Below are 24,226 nucleotides of genomic sequence, written 5' to 3' on the forward strand. Positions count from 1 at the left end.
AAAGAGCACCGGGGTCAGATGACCCCGGCAAGGTGCTCATCTAACTTCCTTTTAAAAATCCCCAGGCTAGGAGCCTGCACCACTTCCCCTGGAAGTGTGGTGCCCAAAACAGGACACAGTACCTGAGGCCTGACCAATGCTGCATAGAGGGGAAGTATCACCTCCCTAGACCTGTTTGTGATGACCTACTTAAGCAAGAAAGAATGCGGTTAGTTTTGCGGTTAACTCTGAGATCCCTTTCTGCAGTTGTACTACTTAGGGTGGTACCTCCCAGGCTATAGGAGTGTTGAAGATTCTCCTTCCCTAAGTGCAACACACGGCATTTATCTTTGTTAAACTGCATCCTATTCTGTTCCACCCAATTCCCCATCCTGTGCAAATCTGCCTGAATTTTCTCCCTGACCTCTAGTTTGTTTACCTTCCTGCATAGTTTGGTGTTGTCTACAAACTTGGACAGAGTGCTTTCTACTCCATCATCCAAGTCACTAATGAAGATATTGGACAGTACCGGTCCCAGGACAGATCCCTGGGGGGACTCCACTGCCCACATTTCTCAAGGTAGAAACCGAATCATCCACCACCATTCTCTAGGTGCATCCCATAAGCCAGTTTTCCACCCACTGGACTGTGTAATAATCTACATTGCAACTGTTTAGTAAATGTATAAGAACTGGGTGTGACTCTGTGTCAAAGGCTTTTTTGACACACAGTGTCAAAACCAAGTAAATAACATCTACCACTATTCCTTCATCCAAGCATTTTGTGACATGGTTGTAAAAAGAAACCAGGTTAGTCAGACAGAATCTGCCTCCTATGAACGTATGCTGGTTGCCCCTTAGCATTCTTTTACATGCTGGTCCCCCACAAATGTGATCCTTAACAATTTTCTCAAAGGTCTTGCCAAAGATAGAAATGAGGCTAACTGGCCTATAGTTACCTGCTTCCTCCTTCCTCCCTTTCTTGAAAATAGGGACCATATTGGCCCTTTTCCAGTCCCCTGGGACCTGTCCTGACCAGGAGTGCTTAAACAGTCAGGCCTGTGGTTCCATTATGACTCCAGCTAATTCCCTAAGTACCCTAGGATGAAGATCATCAGGGCCTATTGACTTAAATACATCCAAACCCTCCAAGTGCCCCTTTACTAGGTCAGTGCTAACAGTTGCTGGGTTGGTATTCTCTCATGCTTACCTAAAGTCCCACTGGGATGCACGCTTGTATTCATGTCCAGGAATACAGATGCAAAGAAATAATTTAGGAGCTCCACTTCGGCCAGTTGCCAATTATTGCTAATATAACTGATTTGATTCTCAATGTATACACAATTAAAATGTAAAACCATATCTAGGGATCTCCAGAAATCAGAAGTACCCCCGCAGCAACTCCTTCAACATTTTTGTTTGTTTGTTATGCTGCTTGCCCTCCCCATTCTGATTGGTGGAGGGACCCTGCTGGCTGGGTTGTTCGCCACTGATTGCCAGAGAAGTGAAATCTATAGTTTTAAATATGCTATGGTTTTTGCCTCCCTGCTGGTCAGTAGCAAGTGGATCCACCACTCTGCTCATCAGCAGCAGGGAGGCAGGAACCACTGCATATTTAAAACCATGGCTTTTACTTCCCCAGCTGGCAGGGCCCCTTTGTTCATGAAAAGGAGGGGCCAAGTGGCAACATGAAAAAAATAAATAAGTTGCTGCAAGACGTATTTCCTCGACGATTTATAGAGATCCCTATGCATTCCATAATGCAATTTATTGCAAAATTTGTCCATTAAACAATGACACTCATTCATTAATAATGAAATTCCTTATTTTGTATATTTCATACTACTGAGTCATGGCTCTAACCACGCTTTCAAAGATGTATGAAATCCTTGAATATACAGTAATGTAGAGAAGTATATTCTAATAATTCTTTTTATCACAAAATAGGAAAATAAAATAAATCTACCTTTAATAACTACATTAATGTATTTACTCAAGACAGAGGTCTGAAACCCCACTTCAGTAATCAACTGGATTACTTTGCCAAGTTTATAATGAAAGCAGAAATTCCTATTTAATTATTGTAATTTTCTGATATTTTAGTTCTCTGCCGTAAAAATGTATTTATGGGGGAAGGCTGTAAAGTGTCAATGCCACAAAAGAAAATGGAAACAAGTATATAAAGCAGTACAATTTCAAACACAAATAGCCATAGTCTAAATATGTAACTGTCATAATACAGAGAGAGTCCTGGGGTCTAAGATTTCTCCCATTCCCTTGAGTAATATCTGATTAATCTAGCACAAGGGATGGTCATCCCATCTCGGAGGAAGGGTAAAAAAGGGCACAGCAACCCCCTTGGCTCAGCAGGGAACTTGAGAGCCTCCTATGCCTCAAAAGAGAGGCTTATGAAGGACGGAAGGCTGGAACTACCACAAAGGAGAACTACTCAGCACTGGTCCATAACTGCAGGGAGCAGATCAGGAAAGCCAAGGCTGCAACCGAGCTCCATCTGGCTTCATATATCAAGGATAACAAAAAGTCCTTTTTTAGATATGTAGGGAGTCTGAAAAGAAGCAAAGGTAACATTGGACCCCTGCTGAATTAAACGAGACAGCTGATAACCGACATCCAGGAAAAGGCCAATCTGCGTAATGGGTATTTGCAACAGTCTTTCATCAGTCCAACGGGACTGCCCTGCCTAGCAACAAGTGGTAAGGCCAGGGTGAGGGAGTATTTATACCCAGCATTGGTGTTGATCTAGTAAAGGAACACCTTGAGAGGCTGGACACCTTGAAGTCAGCTGATCCTGACAGATTACACGCTACAGTACTCAAGGACCTGGCAGCTGTCATAGCCCAACCATTGGCAAAAAATATTTGAAAACTTGTGGCGCTCAGCTGAAATACCTGAAGGCTGGAAGAAGGCCAACATGGTACCTATCTTCAAGAAAGGGCAAAAAGTAGATCCCGGGAATTACAGGCCAATCAGCTTGACCTCAATCCCTGGCAAGATTCTGGAGAAAATTATCAAGGAAGCCCTTCTAGATAAGCTAACATCCTGAGGGATAGCCAGCATGAGTTTGTCATGGGTAGGTCTTACCTGACCGATCTCATCTCCTTCTATGACCAGATGACATATCACCTGGACAAGGGAGAAAAGATAGATGCTGTATATCTGGACTTAAAAAAGCCTTTGATCTGGTGTCCCATGACCTCCTCATGGAAAAATTGGCCAACCGTGGCCTTGGCTACACCAGTCTGATGGGTGGGAAATTGGCTCCGAGGTCGGATCCAGAGAGTAGTAGTCAATGGTAGCGAATCATTATGATGCTCTGTGACCAGTGGCATCCCCTAAGGCTCTGTCCTTGGACTGGTTCTCCTCAACATCTTTATCAATGATGTAGACATTGGTGTCAGAAGCGCACTGGCTAAGTTCGCCGATGACACTAAACTTTGAGGCATAGCATCCACATCTGAGGACAGGCTGACTTGGATAAGCTTAGTAAGTGGGAGGATACACACCTGATGATGTTCAATACTGATAAATGTAAGGTATTCCATCCCAGGGGAAAAAACCCCGCAGCATACTTATAGGCTTGGAAGTTCTATGCTTGCTAGTACCATGGCTGAAAGAGACTTGGGGGTCATGACTGACCACAAGATGAACATAAGCCATCAATGCGATGTTGCAGCTGGTAAAGCAAACAAAACTCTGGCTTGCATCCATAGATGCTTCTCAAGTATATCTCAGGATGTCATCCTCCCACTGTACTCGGCCTTGGTGAGGCCACAGCTGGAGTACTGCATCCAATTCTGGGCTCCACAATTCAAGAAGGATGTTAAGAAGCTTGACAGAGTCCAAAGAAGAGCCACACACATTATCAGAGGGCAAGAGAATAGGCCTTATGAAGAGAGGCTGGGAGCCATGGGACTCTTCAGCCTGGAAAAGCGCAGGCTCGGGGAGACCTGGTGGCTGCTTATAAGTAGATATGGGGTGTACATCAGGATTTGGGGGAATGTCTGCTCACCAGAGCACCCCAAGGAAAAACAAGAACCAATGGTCATAAACTCCTTCAAACCTGTTTTAGGTTGGACATTTAAAAAAAAAAAAAAATCTTTACTGTCCAACCTCCAAGACCTGGAATAGACTCCCTCCAAAAGTGGTGCAGGGATCTACTCAGGACTCTTTCAAGAAATGCTTGGATTGGATCTTGCTGGGATCCTTTGACCCTAGCTGACTTTCTGCCACTGGGGCAGGGGGCTGGACTTGATGATCTTCAAGGTCCCTTCTTTGAAATCTAGAGAAAGGCAAATTTGATATTCACCTGAAAACTTTAAAGTAGGAAGAAAGAGTTCCCATTTGTCCACCAGTTCATATACAGTTTCTATCTACCTCTTTGAAATACAAGAGAGATTTCATTGTATTGCATTTTACAGTTGAACTTCCCATGGTTGAACTAAGTATTTAATGGCTCATAAGCTTTTTAATCCCTCCAAAATTAATGTGATGTTCTTTATTATCCTTTATGTAGGATCAGATTAATATAACTCTATTGCTTCCACTTCTGAAGCCAGAAAAGGTAGTTACCTCATGTACCTGCCTCAACAGCTCACAATACCACCTTCTACCACGTACAATCTAGTACATTCAGTATCGGTGTATTATCCCTCATGGCACTATATTGAGCCATGTAAATATATTGTTTAAATGGAATAGGCGTGAAAGAGTTTATAATGATTTTGAAATAAGTCTGAGTTGCTTTTTTATTTATACAAGGTCAGACTGAAGCATAATTACATAATATTGTTACTCTAGTTAAAAATCTAATTAAGTTAACATTATAGACTGGTTACAGAAACACTTTAATACAGTTGTTTAAAATTTGGGAGAAAAGGCAGGCAGGCAGGCAGCCTTGAAACTTAGGTAAAGATTCTATTCAAAAGACAAATACATACAACTGATCTTAATAAAACCCATAACATTAGTAGCCACACCTTTTATCTGGTCTTACCTTTCCATTCCCACTTCCATTAACAATTCTGCTTCACAACTATGGTAAAAATATTCCATATTACACAAAGGTTATCTTGAATAATCTTTAAAATACTTTAATTCTGCTAAGGTCGTTAAAATTCCAGAGCCCCACACTATATGTAGGGGCTTATCTGGGTCAGACTGTTTAAAAAATCCTTTGATCTGGTATCTCATGATCACCTCTTGGCTAAACTGGCTAACTGCAGGCTCGACCTCACCAAACTCCACTGGCTGGGGAATTAGCTTCACAGCAGGACCCAGAGGGTGATGTTTGATGGAAGTCAATCATCATGGTGCCCTGTGACCAGTGGATCCCTCAGGGCTCTGTCCTAGGGCCCTTACTTTTTAACATCTTCATCAATGATGTAGACATTGGTGTTAGAAGCAGGCTGGCCAAGTTGACACCAAACTCTGGAGTAAAGCATCCACACTTGAGAAAAGGAGGGTGATCCAGGCAGATCTTGACAAGCTCATGAAATGGATGGACGAGAACCTGATGGTGTTCAACACCAAAAAATGCAAGGTTCTCCACCTTGGGAGGAAAAACCTGCAGCATGCTTATAGGCTTGGCAGTGTGACACTGGTTAGCACTACAGATGAAAGGGACTTGAGGGTCATGACTGACCACAAGATGAACGTGAGCCTTCAATGTGACACTGCAGCTAGTAAAGTGAGCAAAATGCTGGCTTGTATCCATAGATGCTTCTCAAAGCAAATCCTGGGATGTCATTCTCCCATTGTACTCAGCCTTAGTGAGGTCGCAGCTGAAGTACTGTGTCCAGTGTTGGGCTCCACAATTCAAGAAGGATGTTGAGAAGCTTGAGAGAGTGCAAAGGAGAGGCATGTGCATGATCAGAGGTTAGGACAAGAGACCTTATGACAAGAGGCTGAGGCATGGGACTCTTCAGCTTGAGAAGGCGCAGGCTCAAGGGGGACCTGGTGGCCACCTACAAGTTTATTAGGGATGTTCACCAGGATCTGGGGGAATGTCTGTTCGCCAGAGCGCCCCAAGGAATCACAAGGGTGCAAACTCCTCTGCAACCATTTCAGGCTGGACATAAGGAAGAACTTCTTTTCTGTCCAAGCCCCCAAGGTTTGGAATAGACTGCTGACAGAGGTGGTTCAAGCACCCACTTTGAACACCTTCAGGACACTTTTGGATGTTTATCTTGCTGGGATCCTATGATCCCTGCTGACTTCCTGCCCCTGGGCAGGGGGCTGGACTCGATGATCCTCCAGGTTCCCTTCCAGCCCAAATGTCTATGAAATTTATGAAATGTTTGGTCCAACCATAACGGCATATTTATCGCTCAACAACCCAGCAGCTGCTACTTTGTGGCACTGGTATGCCATCCTGGACCCACCAATGACCCTACCTGAAAGACTTCAGAAGCTCACCATGGATTTTTTCTGGAACAGGCACCCCTGGCTCTCCTGTACCTGGCCATCAGTGAGAGAGGTTATGGCCTAATCGACTTAATAAGCAGGGTGAACCTTCAGTGGGGAACCCATCCTCTTGCTAATAGCTGGCCTTTGCTTTCCTGCTTTGGGTGGGGAACCTCAACATTGATCAAGAACTTTTCTTGTTGTATCCTGATCGCCTCAGCTGGGATGATCTGCCCTTTTCAACTGTAGCCTGGCCCAGGTCTGGCAGGCCTACCTCCAATTGAGACCCCAGGGCAGGCACCTCCCCACAGAGCTGTTGCAAGAGTTCCTGGTCTATAACTTGGTCTTGCAGAAGGAGACACTGTGCCTCATCTCTGGAAGTCTCATTGCTTGCTCAATCCAGGCACATACTATCAACCTCAGTTTCAGCTCAACTCAGCTCAGTCTGCCTAGCTCTTGGCCAAAGCCCTGGCCGAACATCTGGACTTGCACTTTGTCCATTTCGCCTTACACCTCTTGGCTAAAATGAAAGTAGCCCTCCCTGGAAATATTATTGCTGCCCTAGAAGACCACTTCCCACAAGAAACAAGCTCTCCCCAAATGCAGCTCTTTATCACTGCCTTTTTTAGCTGTGGACAGCAATGAATGTCATGCCTGGTACTCTGCTATACCTCCACATGCCCAATGGGATCTGCTTTCAGATCCTGTCTGGGGAGGCACTGTATACATGGACAGTCAAAATGTGTCATGTTCTGTACTTGCTGCATGCCTGATGCAACTTGGTGGCAGCACAGTGGCACAACACAAAAGCAAGCCCACTTGGCCTGATAACCCTGTACAAGCTACAGTTCACCAGGAGAACTGGTGACTTTCAGTGGTGGCTAGTACATAGGGGTCTGGATATGGGTATATTTATCTGCCACTCAAACCCAGTGGCATTGGTGGCCTGCCCAAGGAGGAGTTGGAAGAGATTTTGCATGCCTTCCTGGACTTCCCCCAGCTACAACCACTCTTTGCTGCCCTCAGCACTCTTTGGGACTTAGATTTCTACAAGACGGTACATCTTCTCTATTCCATAACAAGCAACCAAGAGGAACATGATTTACTTGGCCAATATTCTCTTGGGCCTGGCCAACATGGCAATTCTGAAAAGCCACAGAAAACATCTCAAAGGGATGGTGCTGATGATACCCTCCAACAATTCTGCTTCCTGGTTCCAGAAAGTGTCACATTTGTATTTAGACACCTCATCTTGAACAAAAAGTGGACCAGCTTGTGTCATTCAAGGTCATTCAGGGGCCCTCTGCAAGATTCAAGATGCAGAGCTAGTCCGACATCATGTGTGTAGCAGTGTACCTTTGGGTGCTGGCCACTTTAAGGATTGGAAGCAGGCAGCTTAGGGTAGTCATTTAGGGCCCAGATACACAGGCTGGGCCAGCAGTCTGCTGCTGGCAGCTAAGGAGGTAACATCAGGCTGAGCTGCTGCTCCTGGTCCATCTTGGAGGTAAGGGCAGGAGTTCTGGGGATTATTTGGAGGGTCCTGGTCCTGGGCATGACCTAAAACTGCACCCTGCTGGGTAAGGGGGATCTGCCAGGGCTTTTTGTGGTGGGGCAACCCCCAAGAAATAGCAGACTGGTTACTCACCCTGGTGAAAGGCAGGTAGGGGCACCTTAACCCCAGCCCCCACCATCTAATAGGTATTTGTGAGAGCTGTGGGGGTAATAGGGCCAGGCATGCCCATTAGTAGACACTTGAGTCCAGCAGGGACAAAGGGTCCCAGAGACTCCAGACAGGGGCAGTGCTGTTATGAAGTGGGACTGTGTAAGCCCGTGTAGAGGAGGGTGCAGCAGGGAACCTGAAGAACTGCAATTTGAGGTGCAGAGTAGGGCTGCAGAGGGCAGCTAGAAGGGCTGCACCAGGGGCTTACTGCATAGGACTGACATGGCAGCTTGAAGGGAGGTACATGGGCCAGCTCTGGAAAGGTGAAAGCACAAGAGCAGTTGCTTAGTGAGGGGCTAGAAGCAAAAGCAGCCCAGCATAGGCACAAGGTTACACTATGTAGCGTAGATGAACTGACGTGATCCAAAGTTTCTGCATGGTGGTGCCAGGAAGTGAGTAGCAAAGCCCAAAGGCCTATGAGGGGTCACTCAGAAAGAGCAAGGCCAGTAGAGTGTGGCCCAGTAATGGGCACTATGCAAGAGGCCCCTATGAGAAGGGGGCAGAGTGCAAAACGCCTCTGTGAGAGGAGGGCAGTGCCTAAGTGTGTGTGAAAGAGGCTAACAATGGTTTGAGTTTGCCCCAACCTCAGACCAGGGAGCAATAATAATCTGGCTGCCATCTGCGAAGCAAGGGCCATGGAGTAGGGAAGGTTTGGAGGTGTGGATAGCATGCCCTGGCATTGGGGTAGTGTAAGGGCAGCCTCCCACTTAATAAATCATGTTAACATTCAAATCATGGCAGGCGAGTTGGGGTAGACTGCCCTAGGCAGGTGGGCAGGCTGACTAGTGATCTGGCCTCAAGGTTGCCTTGTGTCACAATGTGTAAGCCCATGAGGGGCACGGGGGAAGGTTTCAATCTCTGGTGACATGGTGTTCTTTGCTGCTGACAAATATTTCATATTTGGTCATTGGGAGGGCCACATACCTTTGCACTTTCATCATTTGTTTCTAATATTTATATAATAAAAGTGTTAAAAGTAAAGTATTTATCTCTGTATCTCTCTCACTCTAACTTCTAACTAAATTTATACCTGCTTGCTTCCTCCTGGTTTATTATACTCTCCATTTTTTTGTATTTTCCCTTGTGACAGACCTTAATCTGGCCAATGGACAACATCTATTATGGGGAATGTATACTTAAAAAAAAATTAAGTTTAAGGCATGCATTGTTAGATTCTACTTGAATGTTATTTTTATGGGAGAAAGGTCCATCCAGAAAAGTGGTTTTAGATTATGAAAAGTTTTAAGTTGCTAATAATATTCACTACAGGCTCTTTATCTTGTCAACTTTCTTCCACTGTGAAAATTCACATAATCAGATACAAGTTTAAACTGAAAAAAATGAGTATAACTGTCCATAAAAACTAAACCAGCTGGTTGCATTTGCTCTTAAATCCCCTACAGAAGCAAGCTTTTTGGTAAATCAAGTAAAACTTGAAGCTACTCCCATAAATAATCTATTTTCTTTTTTTTGTAATATTGAGATTATTTATTGACCCTTGTGATATATGGGGACTCATCAAAATGTGTTGTTTTCTTGCAAACAGGGGATATATCAATCCCTGTCAGCAGCTTTACCCAAAAAAGTAGGTGTACTTTATATTCTTTCCTCATTTCCATTGCTTAAGTCAGTAACTACCTATGCCTTCCACTGCTCTTAACTATTTTATTTGGTGTGCTCCACTAGCGAAAAAGGAAACAATGCATACTTAAGGAAAATTAGATGTGTCCTCCTTTTTATTATGAGCACTTAAAATGGAGGTCCAGTTCCAGAAACATACAAAATGTAGCCCTTATGTAAACATATTGAAGGCTACAAATAAACTCTGTAGTGCTGCCTTCATAGCAGATAATAAATCACCATGCCAGTAAGATAAAAACAGAATTTGGATATCCAGGCTAGGAACAGAAATTCAAAAAGCCCAAGCCTGAACTGATTCAATTGGTGCAGGTTAGTCAAACTTGCAGATCTTGAACTAATTTGCAAGTGCATAAATGTTCACTTTTGAATCAAGAAATGCAGGCACATGCTTGCAGTGGCTCAGGCTAGAAGCAGGGGGGGGGGAGAGAGCTCCCTTCTATAGTGCTAAGCTGAGCGGGGGTGTGGCCAAGCTCTGACAGGACACTCTGATTAGGGAGGAGTTTAAACCCCCACCCTGCCTGCACAATCCCCAGCTGGGGTGTGTCTGGAGGGGCAGTGTTGCTATACACGAGCCCCTGGTTAGGACTCTGAGGCTAGGGGGAGAGGTGTTGGGGGAGAAGGGAAGACTGCTTGTGTGGACTGCATGCATCTGTTGATGATACTGAGGTTTTCAATCTTCCTCTCTCTGCTTCTTTATACTTTCTGCAGCAAACTGATATGCAAGGGAGCCAGGGAGGAGCTAATAATACAAAGTTTATCACCCCATCAAGAAAAAGAAAAAGCCGCTCTCACTAGTTCAAGCTCTTAAACAGCTTTTTCCAAGGAAGGAAGGACATTACTGTCTTACCTGCAGATCAGTTCCGAAAAGGCCTAAGCGGACAAGTTGCCGATCACTTAAACCAGTTTAAGTGTAATTTCTATCCATAGCCCAGAAGAACATAATGGAAAATGGTAGCAGACAAGATTAGCTAATTGTTTCCCCCTTCTCAAGTGGATACTGTCATCTAGCTGAACTACTGATGGTTTCCTTTCAGCAATTAACTTGTTTTACCTCTATTTTTAACTAACAAATTGCCTGTCAAAAATGACGGGTGGGCAGGGACACAGGCCTGCATCCAGTCTCCCCACCGTTTCAGGTCCTGGCCTGTTTCCACCCCCGTCCCCACCTGTTCAGGTTTAGACCCATTCCCCCTCCCCCGCCAGTTCAGTCTGGGCCTATCCCCCCACAATCAGTTTGGGTCCATTCCTCCCCTCACTGGTTCAGATCCAGGCCTGTTCCACTCCACCGGTTCAGGTCAGGGCCTGTTCTAACCTGCCTCCCCCCTGCCCAGTCAAGTCCATTCCCTGCCCAGTCTGGGCCCATTCCCCCCCTTCCCCACAACTGGTTTGGGTCCGGGCTTGTTTCCCCCGTCCCCACTGCCAGTTTGGGTCCAGGTCCATTCCCGCCCCCCCCACTTTAGTTCCAGGACCGTTCCTTCCCCTCCCTCATGTCGCACCCCTGGAGAAGCTGCTTATGATTATCCCATGGACCGGCCTGGCTGGGGTCCCAGTCACTGTGAAAGGGCCACGGCCAGGCTGGGCTATGGTGCAATCAAAGCCCCATGGCTTGTCCAAGGGCACAGAATGGGAGAGGCAAGGGAGGACATGTGCCCCCCCGGTTACTCCCATATGTGGCCCCATGTGCTTCACCACCACCACCTCCTGCCACTCCACCCCATGCTGCCTCCCTGGGTAGAGGCGATCAGGGGCATGATGCGACAGAGCGGGGCATGCAGCTGTGGAGCCATGTGACACAGAACTTCCACTTCCCTCCCTCCCTGCCACCTCCTGTTCCCTGCTGGCTGTAGTCTGGGGGACACCACACTGCACCTCCTGAAAACAGGAAGCAGGGAGGGAAAGGTGGTGGGGAGGGAGGGTTGTGTTGGCAGCACAGTGTGTCATGCTGTGTGGCAGTGCCCCGCAGCTGGGCACCACACAACCATGCCCCGTGGCAAGCAGTGCACTGTTCTTTGCGACAGGCAGCGCCCTGCACCCCACGCCCCTGGCCACCTGGCCCGCTCCCTGGTCCCCAATTGCCTACGCCTCCTCCTGTCTGTTTGTCTCTAATACTCCTGGCCAGTCAATCGCCATCTATCCTATGGGTGGCACATGTGCAGTTGGCCCAGAACACTATGGACAGACAGACATTCTAAGGCTTTTATTATATTAGAATGCTACCAGCCACCTATTCTGGGTAACAGTCCCTCAGAGATTTTTTTTTCTCACTGCCTCACTTTCTTCCATATTTTCCTGTCTGTAGATCTTATATGCGAAAGTAACCCACCTGTATCATTTTCCCTTTTTCCCTTCAGAGACTGGGATTATCTGGATAGCAAGTGGGCCCCAGCCTCTAACACCTCTTACAGTTTTGGCATATGTAGACTACAGATTTCATTTTTAAGAGGAAATTCTGCAAACCACCTTGCTTTACAACAGGAACAAGGTAAAAGCAAAGCATATCCTAAAGTTAGCCTAGTTTCCTTGACAGAATGAAGGGGAACATTTCAGAGTAAAAAGTGAATTAATCAAATTCATTAAGTATTACTCATGCAGTACAATAATTAGCTATCAGTTAGTATTTATAATGAAACTTTGAAATGTGTTGCTACTATTCCTAAACAGAAGTAAACTGATTCTGGGAAAACAAATGTCAAAATTATTTTTCTCTATTTATTTATTTTATTTAAAGTTAGTGAACGAAATTAGTGTGCCAGGTTGCAGTGCTAACAAAATTAATATTAGAAGGAATGTTGCTTATAACTGTAAATTACCAGAGCTGAATTCTAATATAACAGTGCAATGGAATTGATAAAACTCTGATTACCTCTGCTTCTAGACTGACTCCCACTACAGCTGATCAGGCACTATTTATGAAAATGAAGTTATAAACAAAGAAACCATCTAATACTTGAAATATGCTATAAAAATAAACAGAAACATGAATACAAAAGGGAGTTCCATGCCCAAATCCCCATTACAAACATCCATGTAATAAATATTTTTTTTTCAAATGAATCCCCTCTGACCCAGCACAACTGCAAAGAAAACAAAACAAAACAAACCACTAAAATATGCCATGGAAGAAAACCAGGTATGATAAGCACACTACTAATAAATTAATCATTACTATTATATGTATTCTATCCAAAAAGCGACTGAAAGATTCCTCTAAAATCACCTGGAGACTGAAATATGGTCAATGAGAAAAGAAAGCAAAACCTTCTCTTATAGTTTTCAAGGCAAGACAACACCAAAAAAAAAAAAGGGCATTTAGCAAATAACGACAAATAATTAAAATATGAAGTCACCATCTTCTTTGAATAGATGATACAAAAATGCAGGGCAAATCACTCCATTCAGCAAAAAACCAAACTTGTTATTACTCAGATTTGAAAATGTACAGAGGCACACTGATACATCAGTCCATATTGTATCAGCACAGATAAAAAGAAAATTGACATTCTTAACAATCATTTTTTTTGTGGCTGATAACGCTGGCAATAAATGCATGTGTGCAGCTGAATCAAGCATGAGGCCAGGAATATAGACCGGCAACTTAGAGAGCAGTGTCTAGCCAGTAAGTCGGGGGGTGAATGGGGGTGTAGATTGAAGCCTCCATGGTGAGGGAAGGAGTGGGGCTGGGGCAGGCGCTACTCAGCCAGGACAGAGCAGGGCACAGGATGGAGCCATGGCAGGGTGGGGCGGTGTGTTCCTGCCACTGCAAGGACCCCCGGAGGAGGCACAGATCTGTGCATGAGGTTACGGCAGGCTGCCACTGCATGCTCAGGGCTGGAGTCTGTGCTGGCTCCTTCCTGGTGGGGAGGCTGGGTTTGGGCTGTGCTCAGGGTGGGTGCTGGGAGGGGAGGGCTATGGCAAATCTTGGAATGGCTATAGCCCTCCTCCCCACCCCAGTACCACACCCCAAGCCCAGAACCCAACCAGGAAGTAGACAGTACAGCCTCCAGCCCTGAGTGTGCAGGAGCCCACCCTCACCCCATGCACAGATCCTAGGGTCACATACTCCCCATGCCTCCCCGGGGGCGAGCACAGTGGCAGGATCCATCCCCTCCCCACCCTCTCTGGACAAGCTTCGGCTCAGTCCCACACACCGCCCCAACTGTGCAGTGCCTGCCACTGCTCTAGCCCCAGTCCCAACCCCAGTCTCTACTTCACTGCAGGGGCCTTGATTTGCACCTGCCACACCTCTTCCCTCCCCACCCCCACAGACTTACTTGCCAGACACTGGTCTTCAAGCTGCTGGGTTGCATATCGGTAATCAGAACGGTTATCGGCCAATCGGGCTGGTTAATAAGCAGCCATTGGCATCAGCCCAAAAAATGTTTTTATCAGTGCATCCCTAAAAATTTACTTGCATTGCATTCTCCAACAATAAAAGAAATATAGAATATGAGATGAACTTAAATTTGTGAGGTAAAAGAGGGACATTTCATTTTGGAAATATTTATCATTATTGAATTAGTTATTTAATGCAACAGTGTTAATAAACTTCTAATCAACAGCACCTAGCACATTTGAAATGAAGGTGAAATTTTACATAAATTGAAAAACAGTAAACAAATCCCACACATTTATTTCATTGTAGACATTTATAGAGAATTTAAGATGCAAATAGTTTTGTTTCAAGAAAAAAGGCAACTATTTGCTACTGGCTTCAAACCTGATATTGTCTGTACTATTTCACTGAGGTGAATAACTGGTTTTAGTCAAATGTAGCACATAGTTCATTATATTTAATATATACATTCAAAAGAAACAATGAAGTTACCAGATGATATTGTTCATTTTTTTTTTAACCACTCCAGAGACTTGCAACAGAAATCTACGTAAGGGAGACTCAACGAGATGAGAAACATTTGGCTCAAGGATTGCTGGAGACAGCACAAAAATCCAGGACCTAGTGGACATGATCACCCAACTATCCCTCTATTTCCCTAGACCTCTCCAGAATACACCTCAGATAAAAGAAATGGTGCAGATGGTGGTAGTTTGAGTTACTACTAGAGATAAAGTATGTTGTGGTTAAAAAACAACATTCGGAGAATTAAGCATATGTGCACACAAAACAACTGGCATTGCCTTCTGCATGTAATTCTGACATACAGTATCAACAAAATGGTTGGGTTAGTACACTATACAACATTCTCCATGATACAGTATGAGAAACTCGGATTCTTAGCAAATAACAGGAAACCAATAAATCTGCTGCAAGTTATTAAGTACTCAAGGAAACAAAATAAAATTGAAAGTTAAAGGTAGTATGTACATGCAGAATATACTTCATAAACATAATTGTTTCTATTTAAATAAAAATAAAGAGAAATATAAAGTCCACAATAAATAGTATTTAAGGATTATAAATGTGTAAAATTAAATTTGGTTTAAGAAAAGGGACCTTAAACGATGAAAATGTTTCTTGCTACTATGTTTACATATTAAAACACACAACTACATGAACAGAATAAAGTGGCATATCACAAGAGGGGAAAAAACAAAAAAGAGTGTGTTAACCGTAACATTTAGCCACCTATAAATTAGGATAGCTAATATTTTAAAAAGTGAAAAATGACATTCATAATGAAAACAGAGAATGACTCTCAACTATAATACTGCTACCAGTTGCTTCTACAACAACAGCACACAAACATAGGGCAGTCTATTACAGGAAGCTTTCTACTTCAGTTAATTTTACTTTAGTTAAACATGGATACATTTAGTTATTCGCACTAGATAACTGACTGCTTTGGATTAACATTACACGGTGAAAGTAATACAGCCATTTACTGTAATTATTTCCTTTAGTGTTATATGACATTCTGGTTCAACCATCTGTTTGCATTTATAATCTAATGCTTATGAACAGAGGCTATTTTAACATCATTATGTAACCAAATACATCCAATAAATTCTGAATATACCAGCAAAGTATATATTTTATTAATGTCTAGTTTATTATACAGAACAGTTTATTATTTTCTTTCCAAAGCTATCTAAAAGAAAATTAGCATTATAACAACATTATAATAATTTAGATGGAGATAGTTTTAATTTTTGCTGAAAGACAACAAAACAGGAACACAAATTCACTCTCTTTTACAAAGTAAAATAATGAGCTATTAATATCTTAGCTAGCATACCTAGAATTTAGCTATAACCACAGCTAACTATGCTTCAACAACTATTTATCAATTTACTTGCACTGTAACTTTATCAATTTACTTGATTAACAATTAATCAATTTACTTGCACTGTGTCAACATCTGTGGGATTAGTGTTGACAGGAATTCATAAATATATCACCAAGAATAGCTTGCTCAATCCTCTTGTTAAAACAGTAGGCATGTGTAACACCCCACAAATTAATGTCAACCAGTTCCAACTTAAAGTATGAATTTCTCTCTAGATACAAATCCTGCTGAGAAGTGGAAACAGCATTTGACTTTAAAATCTTCAACTCACCTTTTCTCTTTAAAATGAGAGTATACATGATAGTATTTCCCAGTAGACAAGGGGTTTTTTGTTTGTTTCATTTGAAGTTAGCAACATCTTTGTGCTGAATCCTCTGAGTCTACCTCTAAGTGAAAAATGTCAGATCAATGTTTTGTTTGCAGAAACTTTTATTTGACAGGTAGATGACAATCACCAAAACACAGGAAGTAGCTGTAAAATTCTTCTGTGAAATTAGTATTAGCCCTTTTATCCGTTTACCAATTATTTCTTTTCCCTTTTACTCCAAGGGTTTCCGTTTACAGAACTGAACAAGAGGTACTGGAGAAGAAACTAACTTACAAAATAACAGTAAAAGATGCATACCTACTTAGACTAAGTAACATCATTAAATATATGCCAATATACTATATTAAAAAATAAATTGGTAAGTGTAGACTGAATTTGTAATTTTGAACACTATTTAAAACACTAATTTTTTCACTTTTTTAATTGTGGGGGAGGTTGTTTTTGTTTGTTTGTTTTGCTTCTGTTCCCCCCTACCCCACAACTGACAGCAGTTCTCACTTATAAACAATTTAAAGTCACTTTAAGATTATCTTTCCTGCAGGCAAGACATTTTTCAAGCCCTAAGGCTGATTGCTTTCATTTAACATTTCTACAATATGTAGGTTTTTTAATCATTGGAATAAGAATGCATCGTGAAGGAACATCTGTCTGCTATCTGTGTTCAATATTAATGAAGGACCCTCCTTAGTGTATACCACCTCCATAGTCGCTGGTGCACTGAAGCCCTGCAGGCCTCCTTGTCTGAGCAAGGACAAGGGCTTTTTTCAAGGCAACACTTCAACGTTTAGTATCAAGCAGCATAAACTGTGCGTTTAAAATTAAATGCTTACTTAAGCTAAAGATCAAACCCATCTTAACATACAGGCAAAGTGGAAGGGGGAAAAGCTTCCTTAACTGACAGCAGATTAGAGAAAGAAAACTATTGCAGGGTTCTGTGCTAACAAATCAGGCAAGGTAACAGTTCTTTTCCAAACAAAATAAAAGTTTCCCCAACATCCCGTTATTCCTTGCATATTCTCCCCCAAAAGCTAAAAAATCATCAGGACTGAGAGAAGAAACAACTTTAGTGGCAGGTAGAATGTCCTGGCAACCAGAGTAGTAACAAAATATTTACACCTGCCAAAGAGGGTGGCCAGAGAAGCAAGTAACTCACCATTTTATTTTTTATTTCTGTATCATTCAATCAAAGCTTCTTTTTGCGAAAAAATTAACACAAGTTTAGGGAGCTACCTACTACAGAAATAATAAACTTTTGCAGGAGTAGAGGTGTTAAACTCATTTTGTGAAGCCCTCAGTTGCATGAGCTCTGCCTGCCTGAAAACACTCTCCAGATGCCTGCCACACAGAAGTTTCTCTCGGACCCCTTACCCCCCTCACCCTCTGTGCCAAATCAGTGATCATTCAGTAAAAGCCACATATGGTTGTTTTGGATGGAGCAGGTGGGTAAATGATTTCTGTTAAACTGCTCCATAAAATAAGTTTGGGGATTTTTTTTTTCCACGCAAACACACAACCCCCCAGCCCCTCACCCTCCCCCCCCACACACACACACAGATTCAATGCATATTACAGCTTTCAGGTGTTGTAGTAAAACGTACAACAACTAGCCTGGCTTTAAGCATGAGCCAAGTGATAGCCAAAGACTATAGAGAAAATCTAACAACCTTAAATTACCAGCATTATGTTTACAACTTCCAAAACAAAAATCAGATTGTCAATGAAGTGGAAAATACTCAGCACAGTGGTCAGGATATTAAAGTACAGAACACTTAATAACAGCAACAGGACTTGCATACCTACTTCCCCATGCTCCAAATATACTGCAGTGTAGATCATTTACACAGTTAAACCAGGTTAATCTCTCCTTGATTCATTTGCATGTCTGAACACACAAAGATTAGAATGGCAACAAATGGCATATCAGGCACTGGTTAGTAATTTAATAATGTGTTGTTTTGCCATTTTTAACAATCCAGATGAAACTGGATACTACAAAGTGATTAGGATGAAAGTATGTATTTGCCATGTAAAAACCACCAAAATCAAACTTCTTTATATAAAATCTATGTGTTTCAAAGATTTCTTTCTCCCTTCTGTTATGCCACTGCACAATCACAGTTATACACAAAATAAAAATGCCTACTTCTTATCCTAAATGTATTTCAGTTAGCTCAAAGGAGACTGACGTATGTTTCTTTTCTGTATTTGATCTAACATCATTAGAAATCTTTGTAGGTAACATCAAGGCGGTATTTTTAAGCTATGCCAACTATAAAATACATTTGCTCTACTTAAAAATCTTACAGTCAGAACAAACTCAAAAGTTCCCTAATTAATACTGTTTTATAAGTCTTCTATATTATCAGCACAACAGCATCACTTGGAGGTTGTCCCACACTGAGGCACTCAAGTTACAGCAGCTTTCCAAAGATTCTGAGCTTGATGCTAAGGACAGACATTCAAAAAGCCTGAGTCTGAATTGATTCAACCTTTGCAGGTTAGTCTAACCTGACTAGGCTAAACCGGTTTCCAACCATACAGACAATCCTTCTGGAATAAGGAAACTCAGGCACATGCCTGCAGTCCCTCACGCTGGAAGCCAGGGGGTACTAGAGCAACCTTCCCTGCCCTTCCACAGAGCTACACTGAGGGGGGCATGACCAGGTCCCAGCAGGGGTCTGATTACGGAGGGGTGGAACCCCCACCCTACCTGCATTCTGAGACTTTTACCCACTTGCTACTCAAGGGGCAGGAGTGTTGCCACCCTGCAGCCCTGGGCTATCACTGAGGCAAGGAGGGGCGTGCAGTGCATGCATCTGTTGGTGATACTCAGCTTTTCATTCTCCCTCCCTGCTTCTGTATACTGCCTGCAGCAAACTGACAGGGAAGCAAGCCGGATAGAAGGGGGAGTTAATTACAGTGTTTATCACCATTATCTCAAAGTTTATTGCCCCATTAAGAAAACACAGAGAAGTTACCAGTTGATTCAGCACAGACCCAGCATGTGGTACGCTGACTAATGCACAGACATCTCTCAGGAAGACAGAGGGGAGTGGGGAATTTGTGCTTAGCAGAGAGTAGTGAGGGGCAGGAGGGGGGAGCAAACAGCTCTTCTCAAATAGCCTTTCCAAGGAAGGACATTAAGCTACCTGCTGATAAGCTCCAAAAAGCCTATCTGCCTTTGTCTCTCCCACAGCATGGACTGTAGCCAGCATGTGGTCTGCTACCTAATGCCAAGGTGTCTGCATAAAGTAGAGGGGCTGGAGGGGGGTGGGGATATTCCCTGCTTAGCACAGAAAAGCCAGGTAGATGCAGAGGGAGGGGCCAGCACTGCTGTAGAGTAGAGAGCCCTGCCCAGCCCAAGAGCATGCTGGGATGCTGGGGGACTCTGGTTTATCTTAAACCAGCAAGGAGTCTGGAACAGACTTTGCATAAACTGGTTTGACCCAAATCAGTTAACTCTGCTTTACTACATTCAACCAGGTTTATTTCAAACTGGTTTCAGCCATTTTCAAACTACTTTATGTGTGCTGAACATCTGTTGTGTTACAGGTTTAAACCAGTTTCTGATCACTTAAACTGGTTAATGTCTGTCCCTAGCCTGAAAGTACATTGTAAAATTATTTATGTTCTTATGACTTAAAAACTTACCTTACAAAGGAAGCTCACGTTAAAGCCCAGTGACTGGGCATTTCTTGAGCCTGAATTCATGTAGTTTCCAACCATCAAAACTAATTCTAACAGCCTACTAAAGCTCTCACTCTTCTTCAGCTCCTCACAGGCTAGCGTTACTGCCATGATGCCAGGTTTGATGTTGTTGACATGCTCCTCAAACATAAGCTTGAAAAGGATGCCATTGAGCCGAGGTCGTAACATTTTCACTGAACTCATCTGCAACGTAAAGAACATTCATTCAGAATATGCAAGGAAGGATAAAAAGCACAGGAAGGATAAAAAGAATATGCAATGTAGCTGAATTTTAAAACACTGTCCCTCTCCATGCAGTATAGCTGCATTTGTATTGTTTGTTCAGCCTTGGGTTTCTAGGAATATGTAGCTACAAACACCATAAACAATGTATGTTTGAATTTAACCAATTAATTGAAACATCATATTTAACATCAAAACATTATCTTAAACAGTAAATAACATAATTTACATAAATTACAGAATCAGCAGAAATTAGTGTTGTACACTGCCAAAATCCCTCTTTCAAGTGACTATATGCAAGCCAGTACAGTGAAAAAGTAAAAACTGAACATTAACTCAAAATGCACAGTCACAAAAGCATTCTGTTACTGAAAGAATCATTCCAAAACACTGAAGATTATTTGTTTCAAATCTGAAAAGACCTATAAAAGACTTCTAATGTTACCTACAAAGACTTCCCTACCTCTGATTGTGCTTCGGTACATTTTACAACACTAGGAAAATGGTCCTATAATTTATAAGAGGTAAAGTATGCAAGTCAGTTTCAAATATGTGTCAGAATGTTCCTAGTAAATAATTGTTATAATAAACTTACAGGAACATATTTCTAAGTCTTGCATTTACCTATGTCCTTAACAGTGCTGCTTGGAATTACTAGGTTTTAAGTAACACTGAAAATCTCCAGCAAGCATTTATAAAGTACTGGCATGCTTCTCTCAAGCATACCAGTACCTGGAACTAACCATTAATATTGGAAAAATAGAAGGTGCTTTAACCAGCCTGCTCTGAGCCAATTAACTCTCCTGGCAAAGATCATCATTGATAGACAGGAGCTCGAGAACACTGAACACTTTGGATACCTCAGCAGCCATCTCTCAAAGCATGACAGATGTATATTTACCAAACCTATTACTATACTCCCAACTCAGTCAAGGACAAAGCACATGCAGGGACCTGGGGATATGCTTCAAACACCCTCAAGACAAAAGTTAAGAAGTATGGCACTGACACCACAAACTGGGAAAAACTAACCCAGGACAGGGCTAAATGGCGATGCCTTGTGAGAGGAGGGGCATCTTACTTTGAGGAAAACTGTCCTCAAAGACAGCCCTGGAGGTAGAACAACAACAGAAATGGAAGAAAAGGAAACAAGACTGAGAAATCAACAAATGTTCATTAGATTCAGCTTCATGTAGACATAACATACTAGTAGACAATAGTAGTTATCTTGCTGGATCATGTCAGTGGCCCATTTAGCCCAATACTCTGCACTTGACATAATACAGTACACAACAGCTTCAGAAAATGTTAACAAAACCAAGTTAAAGGAAGTGATGGGACGCCCACCCATTAGAAAAGTTCTCTCTAAGCCCCTCAGTTGGTGGGTTATTCATACAAATTCCCATTATTTTTTAAACTCTTGGCTTCAATCTTATGACAACAGTAAGCTTCAGCTCTATCTTCTTCATATCAAAGTTTTCATCATGCAAAAACAGTATAACTAATGCATAAGAGCAAGGAAATTCTACCAAATATGCATCCATTTCAACCACAAGACCATTACTCACGCTGCCTGCCCTGTTCAGCCAGTTGAGTTAAAAATGTATTTATTTATAAATAAATAAATAAAAACCAGCCTAGACTAATTCTCTTTCACTTAAAATGTAGCAGTGATGAAACATCAGCTCACTTGCATGTATTCATCATTTCTTGGATGGGAAATGTGGCCACCACATTCCTAGGGGATGCTTTTCCTTGGCACAATCTCTTTGATGAGGTTCACTTAAACTTGAAACACAACTGTAAAAAGCTGTGGCACTTTGAGACTCTCTTAAGTCGCAGACTTAGGTCTATGCTTTAAGACTTTCAAGAAATACCCAGCCATGATAGTCTCCAACCTAGACCTATTCTTAATATTCTAACTACTTAAGCAATACGTACTGCAATAGACAATGAAATGTCTGCTTTCAGAATCAGTTGTACTTTTGCAATTTTGGCACTTTTTTTTAAAGAAAGTCTCCATACAAATCTTTACACACTGGTTGTTCTTAGTACCTCTACCTTTTTTATTATTATTATTATTATTTTGCTAAACTTCAGTTATAATATCTACAAATTCTTTAGACAAGTCAGAAAATAATTAGTCATGTACTTTTTTCACAAATATATCCTTCCTAGGGATTCAGTAACTTAAATAGTGCATGATCAGTTTTGGTAGATCTTTCAGGATCTGCCAAAATATGCCCTTTTCTTTCTTACTCCTCACAAATAAACTCTAATCCTCCAAATGATCTTTTAAAACAAACAGGAATTAAAATAAAAGTTAAAGCTTATGTAAAACATCATCAGGGTTTTTTTGTCTTTTCAGTTACTTGTCATAGGCAGAATTCAATTAATACAACTGGATTTATTACACTAACATAAATAGTGCTATCACAGTATCTCTGAGACCCAATTCCTTCACATGGCATAGTCTATAAAAGAATGATATCTGTAGTGTTCTAACTACATTCTTTCCTCTGAAAGTATTATCGTAATGCTTCCTGGAAAATACAGAGAAAACTATTTTTCACTCTCCCTTAATTCAAAGGTTCTAGAAAGGCACTCTGCTTATTTGTTATGCTATTCCCCCACACTGCAGTAACCATCAATTTTAGAGGTTCCATTATTAAAGATTTTTCTTTTACAGCAAAATTAACTGCAAAAGTAAATGAAAAGGGACCAGACAACTCTTGCTGCATTATACCTATGATCGTTACTAATTTCACAAATATTGTATCAGAAAAAAATTGCCTTTGAAAGCATATATTTTAGCTGACTCACAAATGAAAATTTAATGTTCATCACATTTTCTAAAAGTACTTTCATAACCACCTTGAATTGCTGATGCACACAAATAACAGTACAGAAAGATAATGATTAAAAGCTACAAGTTCCAAGGTAACACTACAACCAAGATATATAAACTGATACAGTTTGAAAGAAGGGATATTTCCCAGATACATCCTTCACATCATTTTAGCCAACCTATATCCTTTGTTTCATAATTCATTCCATGAAGTGACATAGAACATTGACCATGATGTTGTATTATGCAGAGGGCAGAAGGAGGAAAGCTTTTGGTGAAAACAGTTATAAGCAGGTTATTTCCCAAAAGGATGGGGGGAAGGGGGATATTTTAGCATGGTGTGTTCTTTATATTTCCTTGTTTATAAGACAAGCAAACAAATATTTCCCCCCCCGTCTCTCTCCCCACACACCCCTTAATGTGCATACACACACACACAAACTGAATGTTAGGGATGTAAACAGGCTATCATAGAAAGAAGAGATTGAGTCCATATTACAGTGAGATGGTACAATACACTGGGGGTAGGTTCCAGACTGACTCACCTTGGTTCTCCAGAACTTGTGTAGTATGAATTTTTGCATATTAGTTATTATGCTTAAAAGAGAATAGTATTGAATTGATAACCCACTATGATTTTATGAACTAAAACTCCATTTTGTGCTTGTTCCCTGCTTGACATAAGTAAATGAACTTTGTATGCCCTGTGTATGTGAGCATCTGTGAGAGGGTGAATGGTGAACGATCTGCATGAAAAAAGAAGATTTAACTGACTGTGTAAGCAACAAGGCACCAATGTATGAGTTACCAGAACAGTAATCTAATTAAGCTAATTAATTGATGACTGAAGAACTTGTCTGTAATCAGGTACAAAGAAGATAATAAGAAGAAAGAATTTTGCATATCCTGCCATTTGAACTACTTCAAAGCAGAGATCAAGACTAAAATACCAACTTTACTGGAATGACCTCATTGGAAACACACTGGATTTACCTCAAGTTGAGAAAACTAAAAGAAACAACCTCTAGTTAAAAACTGAGCATGGAAAAACGCCAGTGCTGAACAAAGTCTTGAAATCCCTATAAAAGTGAGATGCAGACAAGCCAATATGGG

General features: G+C 41.9%; 1 protein-coding gene across 2 annotated transcripts in view; it reads right to left on the reverse strand.

The window, feature by feature from the left end:
* DIAPH2 (diaphanous related formin 2) overlaps nucleotides 1-24,226 on the reverse strand; it is a 686,654-nt gene that overhangs the window by 400,921 nt on the left and 261,507 nt on the right. For both annotated transcript variants that reach the window (XM_019536467.1, XM_019536466.1), the window contains one exon: nucleotides 19,987-20,226. In XM_019536467.1, the coding sequence (XP_019392012.1) occupies nucleotides 19,987-20,226 (240 nt within the window). The remainder of the gene's footprint in view (nucleotides 1-19,986; nucleotides 20,227-24,226) is intronic.

This window comes from Crocodylus porosus, unplaced genomic scaffold (assembly GCF_001723895.1).
Source record: "Crocodylus porosus isolate Cpor-Errol unplaced genomic scaffold, CroPor_comp1, whole genome shotgun sequence".
In the NCBI taxonomy this organism is placed as follows: Eukaryota; Metazoa; Chordata; order Crocodylia; family Crocodylidae; genus Crocodylus; species Crocodylus porosus.